At 40.0% G+C, this 19578-nt stretch overlaps 1 protein-coding gene across 1 annotated transcript; it reads right to left on the reverse strand.

Moving 5' to 3' along the window:
- Window positions 1-7229: 7229 nt before the first annotated feature.
- CTXN3 (cortexin 3) lies at window positions 7230-18352 on the reverse strand. The gene is made up of 2 exons (XM_065861637.2): window positions 17718-18352; window positions 7230-11786 (listed from the first exon to the last, which is right to left on the reverse strand). Exon 2 carries the CDS (start codon window positions 11686-11688, stop codon window positions 11497-11499), a length of 192 nt encoding a protein of 63 aa, XP_065717709.1. The 5' UTR covers window positions 11689-11786; window positions 17718-18352; the 3' UTR covers window positions 7230-11496.
- Between the last annotated feature and the right edge of the window lie 1226 nt (window positions 18353-19578).

Genomic DNA, 19578 nt, shown 5'->3' on the forward strand with positions numbered 1-19578 from the left:
CACGGCAAGTTCGTTGGCACAAACCCCAGGGTTATCTGAATACTGTCGTTCATGTTCAAGGTACAACTAGCACATCTGAGCCATCTGAAGAGGTTCATTATGACTGGTACTATTGAATACTTTTGATCTGCCCCATACAATTTCCAGGCCGAAGTATTAAAGTAGAAATTGTTTAGCTTTAAATTAATCATAGACTGCACTTCAGCACAGCTAACTAGACATCATAAACAAGTGTGAAGTTTCAAAATAGTGTTAACAAGCTGTACTCTGAACTGAATTGCTCATGGTATGTTAGACAAGAGCAGGAAATCTGCCACAAATCTGCATTATTTTTACCGGCAAACTGAAAGATACAAATGAATAGCCTGAAGTGGATTCCACTGCATGTGGAATAATCCCATTAATTTAAAATACAATGGAAATAGCTGGTTTTAAAAGCTATACTTATCTTCAAATTCTATCAAATTTAGCATTGCAATGAAGTGTCAAAGACAACTCTGTGTTCTTGCAGTCTTAGGTCAGGTAAAAGCAAAATGGTTCACTTTTTTCAAGTTAGATTATTGTGTCCAACATCTACAGTTCTCTGTGATCCATCAGACTGTATTGTTCCCTGCCTCTTCACACCTCTGTAATGTCCATTGTTTTCAGGGCAAAAGAGTCAGTGTTTGTCTCTGTCTTTCTCACTTATACATGTACATGTCATAAGAAGTTTTCATTTGTCTCCCAGAATGTTTTTCTTCCTGATTCATGCTGCTCCTGATATGTTCTGCTTTATGTTGTCAGTTCATACTGCATTGGTACCACACTCCAATAGATCCATGTACAAGTTTGTAGCTCCTTTATATGGAGCTAGTAAAAACAAGCAATCAAATAATTTATTATTTACAGTTATAAGATGCTGTCGAGGGTTAAGATTGCGGGGTGACAATCAAACCCTGGCAGATGTATTGTTAACCTCCTTTCCCCTCAACTTCCCCCTTCTGTCCCTCCCTCTTCCCCCTTCCCACTCAGGACAGGCGATCGGGAGGGAAAGAAGGACAGAGAGAAGAGAGTTGGAAAAATTAAAGATGTTTTACTAATGCTACTAATAAGAATAGAGAAAATAATACAAAATATACAAAACCAATCTTGAAAGTCTCAGCAACTGCAGAGCTGGCACCCAAAGTCCTGGATTAGACTCTGTAGCCAACCGGAGCTGGATTCAGTCTCTCACTAGGCCTCAGTTCGCAGGGACGACTAGCAAGGTCCTCTCCTAATGTCGGCCATAAGCAGAAGGCAAGGAAAAAGGGACGAGATCCTCGTGATCTCCCACTTTTATATGAAGTATTCACGTGAATGGAATGTTATACACCGTTGGTCAGTCTCTTGGTCACCGGTTTCTCGTTGCCCCTCTCGCGAGATGTCCATCCATGCTTATCAATAAGTTTGCATTCCATTGCTAGGTTTACCAAAACATGTGTTTGGTTCTCCAGGAAAATGCAGCTAATATGAAGGCTTTAGCTGACAGGCAAAATTCACTGAAAGAGAAACTTGTTTTTTAACAAAACCATTACAGATGCAAAAGAGATTGCTTGACCTGGTATTTGAGTATGAAGAAGGGATTTTTTTGTCTTAACAATACTCTTTAACTGTTTCAAATTTATACAAAACCTTAGTTTTAACTATCAAAATGCCAATTGTTGTTGTAGGCCAGCAGTTTGTACTGCCATCAATTCTATCATCAGGCACAGAAGGATATTTGCAGAATCCAATTTTATTTTATTGTATGAAATTCAAAAGAACAAATGTGTGAACAAATAGAACAGGGTATCAATGCTTCCACCTCTACAATAACCCTGACAGAAAACACATTGACGGCACTACCATACAAAAACACTTCAGCATTATACATATCTTGTTGCTAAAAAGCAACACTTTTTAGAAGAAAGGCAATCCTATCTGAAAGAAACATGGTAGTCTCTGGGACTCCCCCTTAGTCTTTGTACATCGCTATGACTTTCAGATCTGTAATTCCCAGCATGTCCAGCTCTGCTCTTGCATCTATAGCAAGCAGGGATACAGCTGGAAAGAGATATGGGTTTTTTGCTGACTCTCTTGTGGTAAGTCCTTTATGTGCTCCCACCTCCGCATGTGCTCTCCTGGACAGAGTTCAGCCTCTGAAAAGATAATGTGCATCCTGTGCAATGCAACCAGAAGCTGAGGACACCCAGGCTTAGCCACACAGAACTGGTCTTATGTGAACTTCCTTTGCCCATAACATAAATGTATCAGTGAAAATCAGACATGGTCCTGGAACAGCAGAATCAAAATATAGATCTTACACACTTGTTGTGATTCTGGAACTTGAAATCAATGAAAGTTAACCAGTGGTCTAGATCAGTAATAGAAATTAAGAAAACAAACTTAATAAAATTATGTCATCTGTCCACAGCTCATGAACAGACCACCCTCTCTTAGCAGCTTCTCCTTCACAGTGTGTTTGCTTAGCTTATTGATCTTCCTGTGTCGTGACTGTACAATGAAATTTTATTTCAGTGGAGGGCCTACAGATTTCAAAATTCCTTTCTCAGAGAAATAATGGATTTTTCACTACTAATGTCTCCTAACTGAGACATGTCCCATCAACTCTGTTCTCAAACTCAGAAAGTATTTGAGAAATACACACCTCTTTCCCCCCCCTATTCCAAATTTGTGAAAGAAAAATAGCAGAAAATGACAGGCTTACAATCAAATGTTTATATATCTTCTGGTTTCCTCTAAAAAAATATTAGAGATCTATAGAGCAAAGAAAGTAATTATTTTAAAACCAAAGTATGTGGACATAGCCTCACTCTGCACAGATCTTTCTTTCTGGTGAATCTGCTATTCAAACTGTAGATGGTAGTTGTATTTCTTAGTGTGCAATAGAAAGACTTTATTTGCGTGAATATAATCTAAACAGTAAAAGTGTTGAGTGGAAGTACTGGGAGCCCAAATCATGTACATAGTAAAACAAAAAAACCTCTCCAAACAACCTCTGGTACATCCATCATTTGAAATGTGTGTTTGATACGGTGGGGAAAACAGCTTTATAATTACTTCTAGGTGGATTTGCACTTCAGCAGCAATAATGTTTTTTAATGAATCCTTGCTCTTAAAATCTAGTTCCTGAAGTGGAAAGGTACATAGGCAACATTCATAAAATCATTACGTGGAAGGCTCTCCTCTTCTACTGTGGAAAAGATCATTCTACCATCAGTTGCTACATAATACTTTGACACTTGATAGCTTTAGTGTTTATGACAAAATGATCTAAACAGATTAGAAGACTATAGGAAAAGGTAATGACTAAGAGCTGGCTGATCTCATAGTGAGTCCTCTCTCCATGATTTTTCAATGTTCATGGGAATCTGGAGAGGTCCCTGATGACTGGAAGCTGGCAAATGTTGTCCCAGTCTACAAGGACAACAGGGATGACCTGGCAACTGCAGGCCTGTCAACCTCACTTCTGTCCCTGGCAAAATCATGGAGAAGATTGTTCTGGGAGTTACTGAAAAACATCAGAGTGACAATGCCATCACTGGTCCCAGCCAGCATGGGTTCATGAGGGGAAACTCCTGCTTAACTAACTTAATTTGTTTCTACAACAAGATTACCCACCAAGTTGACCAAGGGAAGCCTGTCACTGTGGTAGTTTTTGGATTTCAGTAGGACTTGAGGGAATATTAAGTAAGTTTGTTGATGACACAAAATTGGTAGGAACTGTTGACACTCTCGAGGGCAGAGAAACCCTGCAGAGGGATGTGGACAAATTGGGGAAGTGGACAAACACCAACCACATGAAGTTCAGCAAGGGCAAGTGCCAGATTTTGCACCTGGGACATGGCAACCCTGGCTGTACATACAGATTGGGGGACAAGATGCTGGAAAGCAGCTCTGCAAAGAGGGATCTGGGGTTTCTGGTTGACAGCAAGTTGAACGTGAGCCAACAGTGCCCTGGCAGCCAAGAGGGCCACCCGTGTCCTGGGGTGCATCCAGCACAGCATTGCCAGCCGGGCGAGGGAGGTGATTGTCCCGCTCTGCTCTGCACTGGTGCGGCCTCACCTGGAGCACTGTGTGCAGTTCTGGGCAACACAGGATAAAAAGCTACTGGAGAGTGTCCAGAAGAGGGCTATGAAGTTGGTGGAAGGTTTAGAGGGGAAACCGTATAAGAAACAGCTAAAGTCACCTGGTTTGTTCAACCTGGAGAAGAGGAGACTGAGGGGAGACCTCATGGTGGAGGAGAGACAGGCATTGATCTCTTCTCTCTGGTGACCAATGACAGGGTCAGAGGGAATGTCAGGAAGATGTGCCAGGACAGGTTTAGGTTGGGCATTAGGAAAAGGTTCTTCCCCCAGAGGGTGGTGGAGCACTGGAACAGGCTCCCAGGGAGGTGTCACGGTACCAAGCCTGACAGTGTTCAAGAAGAGACTGGACAATGCCCTCAGACACATGCTGTGAACTGCGGGGTTGTCACATGCAGGGACAGGATTTGAACTCGATCATCCTTGTGCGTCCTTTCCATCTCAGGACATTCTATGTGTCTATTCTGTGTGTCTAATATATTTAGGTACTCAGGTTATTTGAAATATTTACCAAATAGCTTTATGAAGAGGAAGTAAACTGCCAACCAGTCCTCACTTTTTCAGCTACCAATGCAAAGACAAGAATGATCCTTGCATGCCTCAGTAGCATTGAATTGCTTGCAGGAATTTTTTTTTCTTTTGTTGTTGGATTTCCCTCTGAGTTTTTTTGAACGGGTAGGGACTGCAGGAGAGATTGGAATGGAACTAATATTAAAAAAAAAAAAAAATTAGATTTCTTTTCCTACTGCCATTACTGAATAATCAAATAAGTTCTGCTGTACTTTTCCACAAAGATAAAATAAGAAAAATTAGATTACCTGCAATTGTCCCTCTGGATTTTAATTTGAAAACTTGCGGATGAAAATTTAAAAGAAAAAAACAATTTACTATCTAATATTGCCTGTGTGAAACAAACAAACAAATGAAAACCAATACAACAGAAAATAATATCCATGACAGCAGACTCTGGACAGTTGAGCTTCCAGTGTGATCCTTATGCTACAAGAAAATGCACTTGGAATTACTGCGCAGCGTTGCTGTGAAGAAAACAACATAAGCCAGCAGTGTGCCCTTGTGGTGAAGGCAGCCAAGCACATCCCTGGCTGTGTGAGCCAGGGTGCAGCCAGCAGGTCCAGGACATGGATATTTCTCTGTTCTGCTCTAGGGAGACCATGTCTGATGGATTGTGTCTACTTTGGAGTTCCCCAGACACAGCAATCCCAGAGCACATACAGCAGACTCCACACTGATCAAAGGGTGGGAGCCCTTAGTGTGTGAGGAGAGGCTGAAGGAACGGAGTTTTCAGCCTGGAGGAGAGAAAGCTCAGGTGACGTTTTACTGCGGCCCACCACTGACCACGCTGGAAGGTGCAGAAAAGATGAAGATACACAACAGAAGTACAAGAAGTGATGTCCACAAGTTTCAGCACCAGAAATTCCAACAGGATGATTTTATTTTTTTTTCCTGAGAACAATCAAATACTTGAACAGGTTACCCAGGGAGGCTGTTGGATCTCCATCTCTAGAGGTATTCAAAACACAGCTGGACACAGCCCTGAGCAGCCTGATCTGACCAGACCTCCCCTTGCTCTTTTCAACCCTTGTGACTCCCTGACTCTGTGTGTTTATCGACTTCTGCTAATGCTGCTACTAATGTGCTTGTAGAAAAATTATCCTTTCTGGTGTTGATGCATCCTGTGTGTGTTAGCATAACTCCAAACTTCTCAGACACTGGTTTTGTCCTATAAAGAGAATTAATGGGTCTTTGCCAGGGTTTATTGTTTGTTTTTACATCATTATAGCCATCCAAATATACAACTATCATGAAAGGCAGGTGCAGGGATCTTTTATTCTTAGAGTCGCATGGACAATGGGAAATGCCACAGTCCAGTGGCGTGGTGAGGCTTGTGAGGTTTGTCACATTTGACTGCAAACTCTGTATCTTGGTTATCAGTACCAGGTGTAGACAAAGAGCTTAGCGACGGCTGCTGAACCTGTCCGGCATCTGTTCAGTGCTGAGCCAAAACATGCTTGTTAGTGTTGTGGCTGGGCTACTAGAAATATTTGAGCTTGTAGCTCCAGAGTTCAGTTGTCTTTTCCTACACAAACTGCAAGCACAATAGACATACTATATCTGTCTATGTAATGCAGATATAGATACAAACTCCACAATGAAGGCTAGAGGAGAGGTTTCATGTAGACATACTGGGCTCACTTAAGCCCACCAAAGTCAAGGGAGTACTTACATACTCAAAATGAAAAACAATTTTTTAACATGTACTAACTGGCATTTCTGAATAATTATTTTCTAATCATATTGGAGACTTCCTAGTCTTCATATACCATTTGATATTTGGTTTCTACATTATCCATCTGTTTTAGGCAGGATACACTTTTAGCAAATCGTGATTTTGTTTATTATTTCTGTATCTGGTGCTGTGTAACCAGTAACACATGGACTAACCTTTTTTCAAAAAAAAACACTATACATTGTAGTAACTTCAAAACTTTCATTTTAATCATTGTATACATAAGAATTCTCCTGCTTTAATAGCACCCATTTTCTGCACGGACTAGAAAGAAGCTCCAGGAAAATGGAAAACATTGCATCATATGTTAATGTACTGTGTTATGGTAATTACTAGTGAGACATGTAGAGCAAACACATTACAGCACTTCAGGGAAAGAAGCTGCATTTTTGTAGACAGTCCAGTCATGTTCTGAACTTAACAATAATTAATGGAACTGATTGGTCTATGTTTATGGTAAGAGCTACCATGACTACAAACAGATAGCCCAGATAGCCTGTGAGCTAGGTCATGGCCATATAGAAAACAAAGGCAAAAATCACAATTCTTGAACTGTTTTGAAGCTCTGATTGATTGCTGTAATTCTTTTATAGTGTATTTTGTTACCTTGGCCACGGTAGCCTGTCTTCTTTGTTGATTACACCTGGAAAGAAGCCTTTCTGAGAGAAGTAAAGCTTTGGCAGCAAGCAGACAGATGCATCTGAGCTTGGAATCCCAAAGAGAAGAACTACAGGGGGAAAAATTGAGGCAGAAAAGTCTGAAATGACTAGGTAGGAAGCAAAAAAAAAATCTTATGCCAATCATTTTTAAGAGCAGAAGAATGTGAAATGCCGTGTCCCACCACCAAGGAATCCAGATGGTAAGCAGAGGAGACATCTCATTTTACACAACGGACATTTACACAGTAATATTTTATGGCCACTGCTTTCTGGTTATCAAACCCTTTGCACTCACCATAAAAGACAAAATACAGAAAGTATCAGCAAGATTTTTTTATTTTTTTAACAGCTGGTTAAACTTTACAAATGTGAGATATTTTGTATCTATCAAAATTGATTAGAAAACACTATTTAAAATGTTCTAATAACCTCAAATCAAGATTCCATAGGAAACAGGACAATTTTCAAGTCTGTGCCAAAAACTGTTCAAAGTGTAAACATGTAAAAAAGCAAAACAAACAAACAAACAAAATCTCAACCAGTTGTAAAGCCTAACAAAAAAAAAAAAAGCAATAGAGATAGTGATATCAATGGTAAATGCTTTACAAAACTAGCCCCTTAATTAGCAGTCAAACAGCATGAATTTAAGATATGTTCTGTCACATCAGAAAACCGGTGAAAGTGTATTGGCACAATAGTAATTTTATGGCAATTATAGGACCTGTTGAAGCTTAAAAACCAACGGTGCTGGTCCTAAAATCAGGTTGATTAAAAAAAACAAAACAACAAAAAACATTGTCCGCATGTGTATTAAACATCAGTGCAGCACTGCCAAGTCTTTGATGCAGGTGTATGTGTTTAGAAATTTGGAGTCCATCTCTTCATTACACTGATGTCAATCTGAAGTAATGCAGCTGAAATCAATTACATCAAGCCCAAGCTTTGGGGAACCAGGTCTTAAGAACGTGACCCTCTACCTACAAACACGTCATAGCCTTCTTTTCTGTTGCAAGGATACTGTGACGAATGTTACAGGATTAAAGACCTTTAGGTCCGGCCTGTCAGCCAATTGCTCACACACTGCATTTTGTGTTGATCCAGCTGTATGCTGGACATCTTGTCCAGGAGGAAACTATGAGAGACAGTATCAGAGGCTCTACTGAAATCCAAAAAGATCACATCAGCAGGCTTCCCTGGGTCACCTAGGTGGGTAACATTGTCATAAAATGAAATTAAGTTGATCAGGCAAGACTTTCCCCTCTTGAACTCACGCTGGCTGGGACCAGTGACTGTGTAGTCATTCTGATGTTTATCAAAAACTTCCAGAACAATCTGCTCCATGATTTTGCCAGGCACAGAAGTGAGGCTGACAGGCCTGAAGTTGCCAGTGTCATTCCTGTTGCCTTTCGTGTAGATTGGGATGATGTTTGCCAGCTTCCAGTCATCAGAGACCTCTCCAGATTCCCAAGAGCCTTGAAAAATCACAGAGAGAGGTCTCACTATGACATCAGCCAGCTCTATAAGCACTCTTGGATGAATCCCATCAGGTCAGATTGTCTTGTAGGGATCTAGCTGGAGTAGCAAATCCCATAGAATTCCAGATTGACTGGGAATTTGAGAGTTTTCTGTCTATCCTTATTTAGCTTTATCTCTTCACAATGTCTCTTTGACTTAAACTCTTTCCAGTTAGACCAAAAAAACTAACATGAATGTGGTATTTATTAAAAAATTACAAATATTCCTTCTTCCTCCACAGTATGTAAAGGTGTATTTACTCAAATTATGCCAAAATTTGCTTAAATTAAATTTTAATGATTGCACAGAATTTTCTACAGAAACTGAGATAATAAACAAAAGCTCATATCAGAGTGATGCAGAGCTGCCTGAGCACAGCTGTGTTAGCACACAGGCCCTCTCTTTCCAGTCTCATTAATATTTCAGGTCATTCCACAGTGAATACACATTCTTGTGAGGCACAGTGATGTGCCAGAGGCTAATTTGTGGACTGGAACTGTACTATTTCCATTCAAAATCTGGTCTGATTTCTCCAGACAAAGGAAAAGTGAGCTATCATGAAACTGAATCACCAGCATGTCGTTAGAAAACTTCTGTCAGTCTTTGAGTGTGAAGGAAGAAGTCTCTGCTGCAGTGGGGGAGCTGGTATGAATTTCCTGTCTTTGCTATAGTCAATGTCCACAGGCTGACTTAAACTGACTGCCCAGCAGTATTACATTCCTCTTGATAGACCGACTTATCCCAGTGGTTTACAAAAATATCTCCTTGGAATGGTTCCAAACATACCAGAGATGCTGGCTGGCTAAGTCTCCAAAATAGTCCTCAGTTAGCAACTTCCAAACTCCACACAGGAATCAAATTATCTCTCTAACACTGTGCTACATTCCCTTGACCAAAGTCACCACCTCCCCCTTTAGGTGTGATTATAAGGAAAAAACCTATTCTTTTAAAAGAAAATAAAATGTGTAGAGTCTTCAAACAGACCCTGACACAGGAGACAGATGCCTGCCCAGAGATAAAAATGCTGTTAGTACTGCTCCATAAATACTGACAACACATTGTTTTAGGCAGCACTGGTGCAACAACGGGAACATCTCTTGTACGCCACATTGTCATTACCTTTGACAAATGACCTGAAAGTTTGAGTTTGACCCAGTTTGACCCAGGTACCCTGGCACTCATAGATACATAGCTAAAGCCAGCATTTCATGGTTTCTAGAGAACATAGCTGTGTTCTCGCCCATTTCTGCCTACTCCATCTCGAAGGTTACCACTGCTGCAACAAGGTTTGCCGCTATCTCAGCAGTGACAGCTCACAGCTCAGGTTCTTTCTGCGAACTTGTCATGGAGCAGCATTTGGGGCTCTCGTTGTTCTCCTGTGAACTGTGATAGCCAGTGTGCAGAGCCACCCCTCCTTCCGCTGCCCCTGCTGCAAATAGCCTCAACCTTTAACTGGTGAACAGGACAAGGAAGCAAAGGGAAATAAATAGCTCTAAGTGCCACAGGGAGAGTCAGAGCTTCAGCTTGGATGAGTCAGCACAGCCCTGGCTGTACCAGCTACGGGGCAGGCTTTGTTTCTCCGTTTACAGGCTGCAAGCCAAAGCACAAAGGAAAACTTCCCAAGTGCTTGTCATTATTATAGCACAAGTAAAATGGCTAAATCTAAAGCTTTGCCTGAAAACAGACAGCATGCGCCTTCCCTTCCCCACTCCGTGAAATGTTTCTGAAGCCCGGCAGCACAAGAACCATTTTCAAGATGCTCCTATGTTCAGGAGCGTGGCCTTTTCCCTGCTGGCAGTACATCAAATGTTGTTACCACTATAGTATTTCAATGCTGCTAAACAATGCTTGCAAACATCCACTTGGACTATAGGTAGTTCTACTAAATTTTATGCAATCTTTTAAATCTTTCTTTCCCTTATGAATCATGCAGATAGGTTTTTGTTTACATTGACTTCCAGGAATGAATTTTCATTGTATAAATACATTCAAAGACATTTATAGATAAAAACAGTGGTGATTATTTATTGATTCTTAGCACCAATGTTTCGGTCATCCAATTAGAAAACAAAACCAATGCAGTGTGGCCTACACACCAAATAAACAGACTGAGTGAATTGTGGAAATGTGGGGGCTGAAATACATGCAAGACTGAAATTTTTTTGCACAAGCTGTTGAAAGAACAGTGCAAAAACTTGTCTTAATAGAAATCGACTTTGGCACAAAAACAGAAAGATAAGCCAAAATTGTTACATGTCTTATTTACAACAAAGATTGCAGTCAGTGACTTGCTAGTATGAAGTAGCTCAATAGCTGTTTAACACTAAGAAAGTATCTTATTAAATACCTGGGAAAACATGGAAGATTTTTTTTTTCTCCTGAAGTTTTTTAGCTCTTTCTTTCTTATCTTTTGGTCTGGGAAATTCCATCACTTGTCTTCAGAGAATGGGAGATAGAATAGGAAGAGTCTTGTGGAGCCTGAAAAGCTAATTTACTGCACACAAATCATAAAAACACATTCTTACTTCATTTGTAGTACATTTTCCTCCACAGACTGTAATGATAAAAAGACTACACAAGAGAAGACATGCTTTAATGTCTCCTAGCTGATTATAAGAGATCACATACGCTACATATTGTTCTGCTAATGCAACCTTTATCTTTTTCTCAATAAAGAGATTCACTAATCTACTTTGAAAAATGTAACTTGCTTTGGTATTTAATTAAAATCAAATTAATTGTGTGCATATTTGTACATTGCAACTCCTACAATATTTGAAAAAAATATAAACTAGAACCAAAATAAACAGACATTCCAAGATTTTTCTTTCCTTATCAGAGCACTAAATAAGACTCTATTATTCTCAGTCTCTATGCAAGAGCATAGTCAAACTGGCCTTTTTCCAGCCCATCAGCCCATCGAGGTTGGCATACTCTGGTAGGGGTTGAGGAGAATTCGGAAGCAACGAATAATGAGCATTCCCAAGAAAATTAATAATAAAATCACAAAGGCAAACGTTGTTTTCTGTTCCAGGGTCATGCTAGAATTTGGTGTCGTGTTCCCAGGTGGTACCAAAGTGGCAGTGAATATCTCTCCCTCCATCGTTCAGGGAAGCTGAAAGGAATGGTCCCACAGTTGCCTTCTTTTCATCATCAGTTTGCTGAGGTGAGAGTAGAAGCCATTTAGATGTACTCTGCTATCTGTAGGGCAAGGGGGAAGCAATGTTATCTGTGAATAGCCCTTTTGGTTACTTACTTCAATACAACTTTCTTCTAATGGAGAAAAATTACTTGGAAAAGAACTTGACAGCAGGTCTGCTTGCCTCTGTGTCATATATGAGAGTTGTCAGAAATCCTGTACCATTCTGTTGGTAGCGCAGAATCCAGCCAGTGATATTAAATGTCACTAGACCCTGAGCTGGCAGTAACTTCTCTCTACCTACCATATCATTTGGACTGGGGTAGAACATTTCTTTTCTGCAAGGGGGAAAACAAGGAGTTTAATCACACTGATCCAGTGGGAAGGCCACAGAAATGGCAAACTGCATGCCTTGCAGCAGGACAGATGAACTGCAGTGGATGTGACTCTAGGCTGGGGAGAAGGGTTTAAAAAAAAAATGTAGTTATGGATTTATACACAATGATCAAAAATGTTTTGAGGTGGGATGGACCAGGATCCACTGCAGGCCAATAAAATGCATGTGTCCCCACAGTGGAAGGCAGCAACCATTCAGTGCCAGCAATATTGCAGTATTTATGAAGGAAAAGCATAAATAACTTTTGCTGGAAATAAGAGAAGATTTAGGAAGGGAGCCTGAAGTAAGCCAAGTTGTAATTTAGCTCAAAGGCAAACGTTACATCAAATCAGAATTGGGCTTAAAAACACGGTTAGCAAGAAAATGTTTTTTATGTCACCAGCTCTGCTGCATGAAGAGAATCACCAGGATTTGGGACTGTATTTGGCTACCGCCTGCCTAGCACGTCTGCTCGCTTGACTCTCTGTCTGGGTGTCCATTTACCATTACTTCATCCAATGGATTTTCCTTCCAGCAGCAGGGAAGCATCATGGGATGCCACAGCTTAAGCCTGGTCATCAGCACCCCTGAAATTACCTATAAAGTGTCCTCAGGAAAAGAAAGGCTTCAAGTTGGTTGGGGGAAAATGCTGTCTCAGCTGAACATGTTGTGTTAATGGTAAGAGGAAGGAAAAGAAATAGGAGAACACCATGCAGAATATAGAAGGCAGGTGGTGAAAATTTCATACAATTATAACTGCTCCATCATTGGACTGGGGTCAGTAACAATTTGTTAACATGCCTCAGTAACACCAGTTAATAGGTATAAGTAGATTAAGAAAGCACAGTCATACTGGAATATTAACAGGATTATTCTAAAAACAGTACCTTAAGGAAAACAGACAAAATGGTAAAGCAACAAAAATATTAGAATTGCATGGCTCTTATTGCCTGATTTAATTTCTGATGGAAAGAATAGAAAGAACAAAAATGTTTACTTGCGGTCTTTCAAAAGAGTGTCTCAGCTACCAGCTGATAAAAAAAATCTCAGAGGACTGCCTAATAGAGAGAGCTAAAACTTCAGCAACAACCAGTTTAATAAAACTAACAGACTTATTTGAGGGGGTGATACCTGGTGAAGGCAATAATGAATCCTGGTCATAAATAATCCTGTTATAAAAAAAGGAAGAAACATATAAACTGAGACAGAGTGTATCATGGTGGCAGTCATGCTACAGTGAAGACCAAAGGTAGTGGTGCCCACTTTTAAAAGACCTCTGGTATTCTGACTTCAGAAAGTTCTTCAGTACTCACATTGTCATGTTTTTTAATGTTGTTTAAGCATATGCCCCCAGCCATACACATATTACAGACACCTAACTGTCTCCTAAAACTGCAATCACACTATACAGTAAATAGGCTTTGTCTCACAGATCAGAGCATTTCAGGAAAGGTTTTCCTGACATTTTTCTAAGCACTGTATGAATACAGTTAGCAACTGTTGGAGAAAATGCAGAAGATGGAAAATTAACCATTTCATTCGTGACAAAACAATATTTAACTATCCCTACTGATACAAGCACATGAGTACTTGAAAGGAGAAGGTAACTAGCTAAAGAAATTAATTGAGTGTATCTACAGACATAAGCAATTAGGTGTGACGGCGCTTTGGCCACAGCAATGTGGGCTCCCACACTCCTGGCCTCTGGTCATTCCCCTGGAGCAAATGGCATAAGGAGCCCCTGAGCCCACATCTTGCTCCCTGCTGGTCACTTTCTGTTGTGTCAGCAGAGCTCTGCTGGTGCTGGGTACCAAAGAAATGCTCGCTGTCTAGGAGACTATACAGACTGTGCATGGCAGCATACCCTTAAACTGTATTTTCTTGTGTGAGAAGCTCTGCACTCCTTGCAAGAATTCCTCTGTCCTGCCTGAACTCCATCCCACCTCGGTGATACCGATCAAAGGCTGACAGTGAGGACAGGAGCCTGGAAGAGGGTGGTGAGGAGCTGCAAAGAGAGGTATAAAAAGGCCCCTTCCCATACCATGAGGGAGATTTCTGCCTGAGGATACACTTCTAATGTTGATTCCAAGAGGCAAGAGCCGAAAGCACGAGTGTGATGCATACTAAAAGGTATCTCCATTTCAACACAAAGGTTTCCACGCAGCCAAAACAAATAAATAAAAAACACAGATCATAACAAGGGAAGTGGCAGAAACCAGGTAATAGTAATAACACAACATGAATGTATTTCTTTTTGGCTTGTTCCAGTCACTAAGAGCTGAGCCAGGTTATAGCATGGGTGGAAAGCCTGAAGGTTGTTTAAAAATCTGTTGATGTAACCAAGATTCCTCTAGGTGCAGACCTGCTTCTTTTTTTTTTTTTCCCCCACATCTCAGATAAAATCTTAACTGATAGAACAGACTATCCTTCACTTAAATGACTAGCCCTGATTTATATTTTTTAATGCAGAGGTACCCCCTTCAATTACTTTCTGTAATGGGTTCCTTGTAGATTAATGAGTACACAGTTGCACATCACTCTATCCACATCAGGTTGTTATTATAATTTCTCCTTGCCAGTGTGCACACATCTATTACGTAGTGCAATTATAGCTAAATCTGAGGTGCTGCTTACAGTCTAAGGCACTAAATTTATAAAGAAATAAAAAAAAATAAAACAAACAAACAAAGAGTAAAACTTGCATGTCATTAGTGGCATTAAATTGACAGGTTAGTCCTTGGCACATCCTAAGACTTAACAACCTTCACATAGTTTCACATGCCACCTGCAGCCCAGAAACTGAACGATGAGCATAGGAGCTGGTCAAATGTCACTAAAAGGTAACTTTTCTGTCAAGCCACTAAGATTTTTGAAGTTAAAATGTCATTAGATTAATTAGTTGATAGAACTATCTACACATTTGTATGAAAGATACAAATTCTCAGGACTCTGAAGAGTTAAACTTGTTCAAAGCACTTTTGATTGGTCTTTCTGTGCTTTCAGCATTTCATTTGCTTGAAAGTTGAATTTAATTGAAAATTGCTGTATGCTCAAAGCATTTTCTTAGGGCTCACAGTTTAAAGCTTCTTACTTTGAGAATAATAGGACTAATGGAAAGAATGGCTTTAAGATCTGTACCTCTAGGAACACCATATTTACAACTGAATTTTGCTTTTTTCTGTTGCTTAAACTGTTTCCTTGTTATTACCATGAACAACATAAATTGTATTTTATATCGCCAACCATATTTTTATGGTCTTACCATGAAAGGCTTGTACGTTGGTGAGCAGTCACAGCCAAAGAGACTGTAGGGAATCACATCCCGGTTTGCTGAGTAGAATATTACTTCTACCTGTTTTGTCAGTTTCTGTAGCCTATCTGTCCATAAACTTGCATATCACCCCATCCATGTAGCTGCAATATGGCACAAATACTCTGAGACACATGAAAACTCTGGAGCTGACATTCATTTGCCATAAACTGTTCCAATATAGTCAGAGGTACACACAGATTAGCATGGCTGGCCCTCTGTCTTTCAAAATACTGAGGACCTTGTAACTCAAGAAACTACTGAAGACATCCATACTGAACTGTGACATACACACTCTATGTGTGCATGGATTTAAAGAAAATATTTTAACTAAAAATATTAACAATGAAACACCATATAGAGTGTCATTGTCTATTGCTGTTCCTTCACAATCATTCATTGCACAATGTTCTGCGTAAATCACATAAAAGAGATAGAAAATCCTCTGAAACAAGCAAGTCTAAAGGAGGAATCTGACCAGCAGAAAACCATTTGAGTCACAGGGCCTTGCTGTCTTGCTATCTAGACACAAGGACAGATGTCCTGCTACTGAAGCACTATACAGTTCTGCTTGCTTAATTACTACCATGCCCACTTACACTTTCGGCCCTGTAAAATTTGATTGATAAAAATTACAATTAAACAATAAACACATCAAGACATTAAACATCAAGATACCTCAACGCGTTAAGCAGGATATTTTCCTCTCTCTTTTAAGTAAATACCCATTGACTTTCTTTTCCCTGTCGTCTTCATTTGAGATTTACTGGCCTAATCTGTGAAGTCCTGTGACTTCACTGAATGCTTCATAATGTATGCCTGATATGCAGGTAACCTATATTAGTGGAGCAATTGGTTTTCCGTTATGAAATATCTCATGGAATGTAGCAACCACACAACGGTGCCAAGACCATGTGCCTGATTTTCCTATACCACCCATACTAGTTTCACTGATTACTCACTTCCTTAGCTACAAAAACATATGGCAAGTTTCTTCAGGCTCAAACATCTGTACACAAACTATGTGAGCAAAGATATTTCCATGCACTCACAGCTCTATTGCTGTGATTGACACTTTAAAACTACCTTAAATAAAGAAAACTTTGTTACAAGAAGTGCCAGGCTAACCGATTAAATTACATGTGCTCTTCTCTTGTGCCCAAATGTGTCTTATGTGCCTTCATACTGTATCCTGTACTGTTGTTTACTGCACAGTCTCAATGAATATATGAAAATTTCCTTTTCACCTACACTTCATCCTGTTCTTCTTACAGATTTGATATCAAGCTGACCTTGCTCTTCCCCTGAAAGCACATAGCCTCATCACCTCTCAACAGCTTTAAGGGACAGATCTTTGTGTGCAAAAAGAGCCCCTTCATGCACCATTCAGCTGTTGATCTTGTTAGAGCAAGTTAATGGGTTAAATATTAGCAATAAAACAATGTTAGAAAGGAATCTGTTCTTTTTTTTTTTTCTTGTAGAACCTCTCCAATATCATGCACCTCAATGTTACTTAATGCATCATGCAATGTTCACAATGAAATCTCACCTTTAATGTGTTTATGTGCATACATAATATTTTGAATTCTTCTGCATAAGCTGTGTGAGGATGATTTATACATAAAAAAGGTCAAAGTTATTCTAAAAGCTTGAATTACTCACTGCATTTGATAAGGTAATTGATAGCTTTATGACATACTGCTTGTGAAGGTCTCAATCTGTGAAACATCAATATATTTACACCATCTAGAAATCTGTATAGTGGTTTGAAATATGTACCCAACAGACTATTTTCGTTCCCCAGCATACATTCTTCTTTTTAAAAGAGGGTGTACAGATACATAGGCATCAGTATTGCAACCCTTCTCTAAAATGAGTATCTTAAATGTACAGTAGAAATAAGATAACCAAAAATACTAAAGCTTTTAAAGCAAATAACAAGACTAATATCCTTACAGGCCAGATGCTACATGAATCAGCAAGTTGAAAATTTGTTATTTTAACAGTCATAAATCCTTAAAAAAGAAATGTTTGCTGCTCAAAATGAGAAGAAACGGATTTACTACTACTCCTTGTGGCATCAGTAAAAGATGAACTGTAATATATCTTCCAGAAACTAAACAGGGAATACACAACATTATAATCAGTATAGATTAATTACTGTTACTTTTAAGTCTAATGCCATTTTTCCTGACCTGCTCTGTAGGACATAATAGACAGTAATAGCCAGGCTTATGCAACAAAAAGGTAATAACTTCATTAGATAAATGAAGAAAATTAGACAATCAATTTCTGTGAAACAAATACCTTCATCCAGTCGAGAAGGGATTTGACTCATTTCCCACTGCAGCAGTTACAGGTAGTTACAAGTATCCTTAGTTTCCATTCTTCCCCATCTTTCTTGTATTTCTAAGCATAAAGCATCAGGGACTGCCAAGGAACTGGTGAACATCCAAGTTCAAAAGCTGCCTTTTGAAGGCTTAGAATTTTACATAAACCCCCTCCCCCAAAACTCGAATGAGAATCCCATTTGTGTGTAGGAAGTAATTAGCTGAGAATACTGTCATTTTTTAAAGTGAGGCTATAATTTCAGTTCTGCCTCAGCAATTCTTCAATGGATTCTGCTTGGCTGAGTACAGCAGTTGCCTTGCAGCCTGTCTGAAACCATCTTCAGCAGAACATTAACATTCGAAAGGTATACCAAAAAAAACCAACAAACCCACACCAAAAAACCGACAGGATATTGCCATACTTTTACAAAATCAGACCTATAATGTTCTAGTGCTTCCCTCTTCTTCTCTGTTGATTGTTGTCAATAATATGTCTTTTTAGTGCCAGTTAACACTCCTTTTATCAGTCAATCTGAGTATTGATTACAATTTGTGATCTGCAAGCTAAATACCTTAATCCCTTACACTTCTTAAAATGTAGTGGATTGTATGAAAGCAAATGGTGTACTATCTTTAGAAAATAGACTGACCTTGCAATGGGAAAGGATGTAATTAGTAACATTTACTGCTTAACTTCTGAACCTATATCTAGGGATTTTTGCTCTGAGAGTTGTATTTGTTTCCATGTACTAAAGCTGCCCTTGACATAGTTGCTTTTTATTTTCAGGGAAAATATCTAACTAAAGCGAGAAGATTCCTGTTTTCCTTTCCCATGAGAAAAATGAAGTCAGTTTTAGAATGTCAGTCAGATAGGCCGGTTAAAAAAAGCATGGCTTTTGTTTGTTTGTTTTGTTTTGTTTTCTGAGAGCTTCTACTTAAAAGCAAGCAGACACACAGACTCTGAACCCCAGACAATTCACTGAGTAAAGAACTGGCTGGATGGCTGGGCCCAAAGAGTTATAGTGAATGGAGTCAAATTCATTTGGCGGCCAGTCATGAATGTTGTTCCACAGGGCTTGGCATTGGGGCCAGTTCTGTTTAATCTCTTTATCAATGCTCAGGACTAAGGGATCAAGTGCACCCTCAATATGTTTGCAGACAACACCAGGTTGGGTGGGAGTGTATATGCTGGAGCGTGTGAAGGCTCTATAGAGGGATCTGGATCAGTGAGATCGATGGGCTGAGGCCAATTGTATGAGGTTCAAGAAGGCCAAGTGCTGGGTCCTGCACTTGGGTCACAACAATCCCAGGCAGCGCTACAGGCTCGGGGAAGAGTGGCTGGAAAGGTGCCTGGCAGAGAGGGATCTGGGGGTGTTGATTGACAGCCAGCTGAACATGAGCCAGCAGTGTGCCCAGGTGGCCAAAAAGGCCAAGAGTATCTTTGCTTGTATCAGGAATAGTGTGGCCAGCAGGACTGGGGAAGTGATCATCCCCTTCACTCAGCACTGGTGAGGCCCAGCCTCAAATCCCGTGTCCAGTTTTGGGCTCCACACTACAGGAAAGGCATTGAGGTGCTGGAGCAAGTTCAGAGAAGAGCACTGAGGCTGGTGAGGGGTCTGGAGCACAAGTCTTGTGAGGAGCAGCTGAGGGAATTGGGGTTGTTCAACCTGGAGAAAAGGAAGCTGATGGGAGACCTTATTGCTGTCTACAAATACTTGAAAGGAGGTTGTAGCATGGAGGGTGTTGGTCTCTTCTCCCAAGTAGCAAGTGATAGCATGAGAGGAAATGGGCTCAAGTTGTGCCAGGGGAGGTTCAGATTGGATATTAGGAAAAATTTA

The sequence above is a fragment of the Patagioenas fasciata genome, chromosome Z (assembly GCF_037038585.1).
Source record: "Patagioenas fasciata isolate bPatFas1 chromosome Z, bPatFas1.hap1, whole genome shotgun sequence".
Lineage (NCBI taxonomy): Eukaryota > Metazoa > Chordata > Aves > Columbiformes > Columbidae > Patagioenas > Patagioenas fasciata.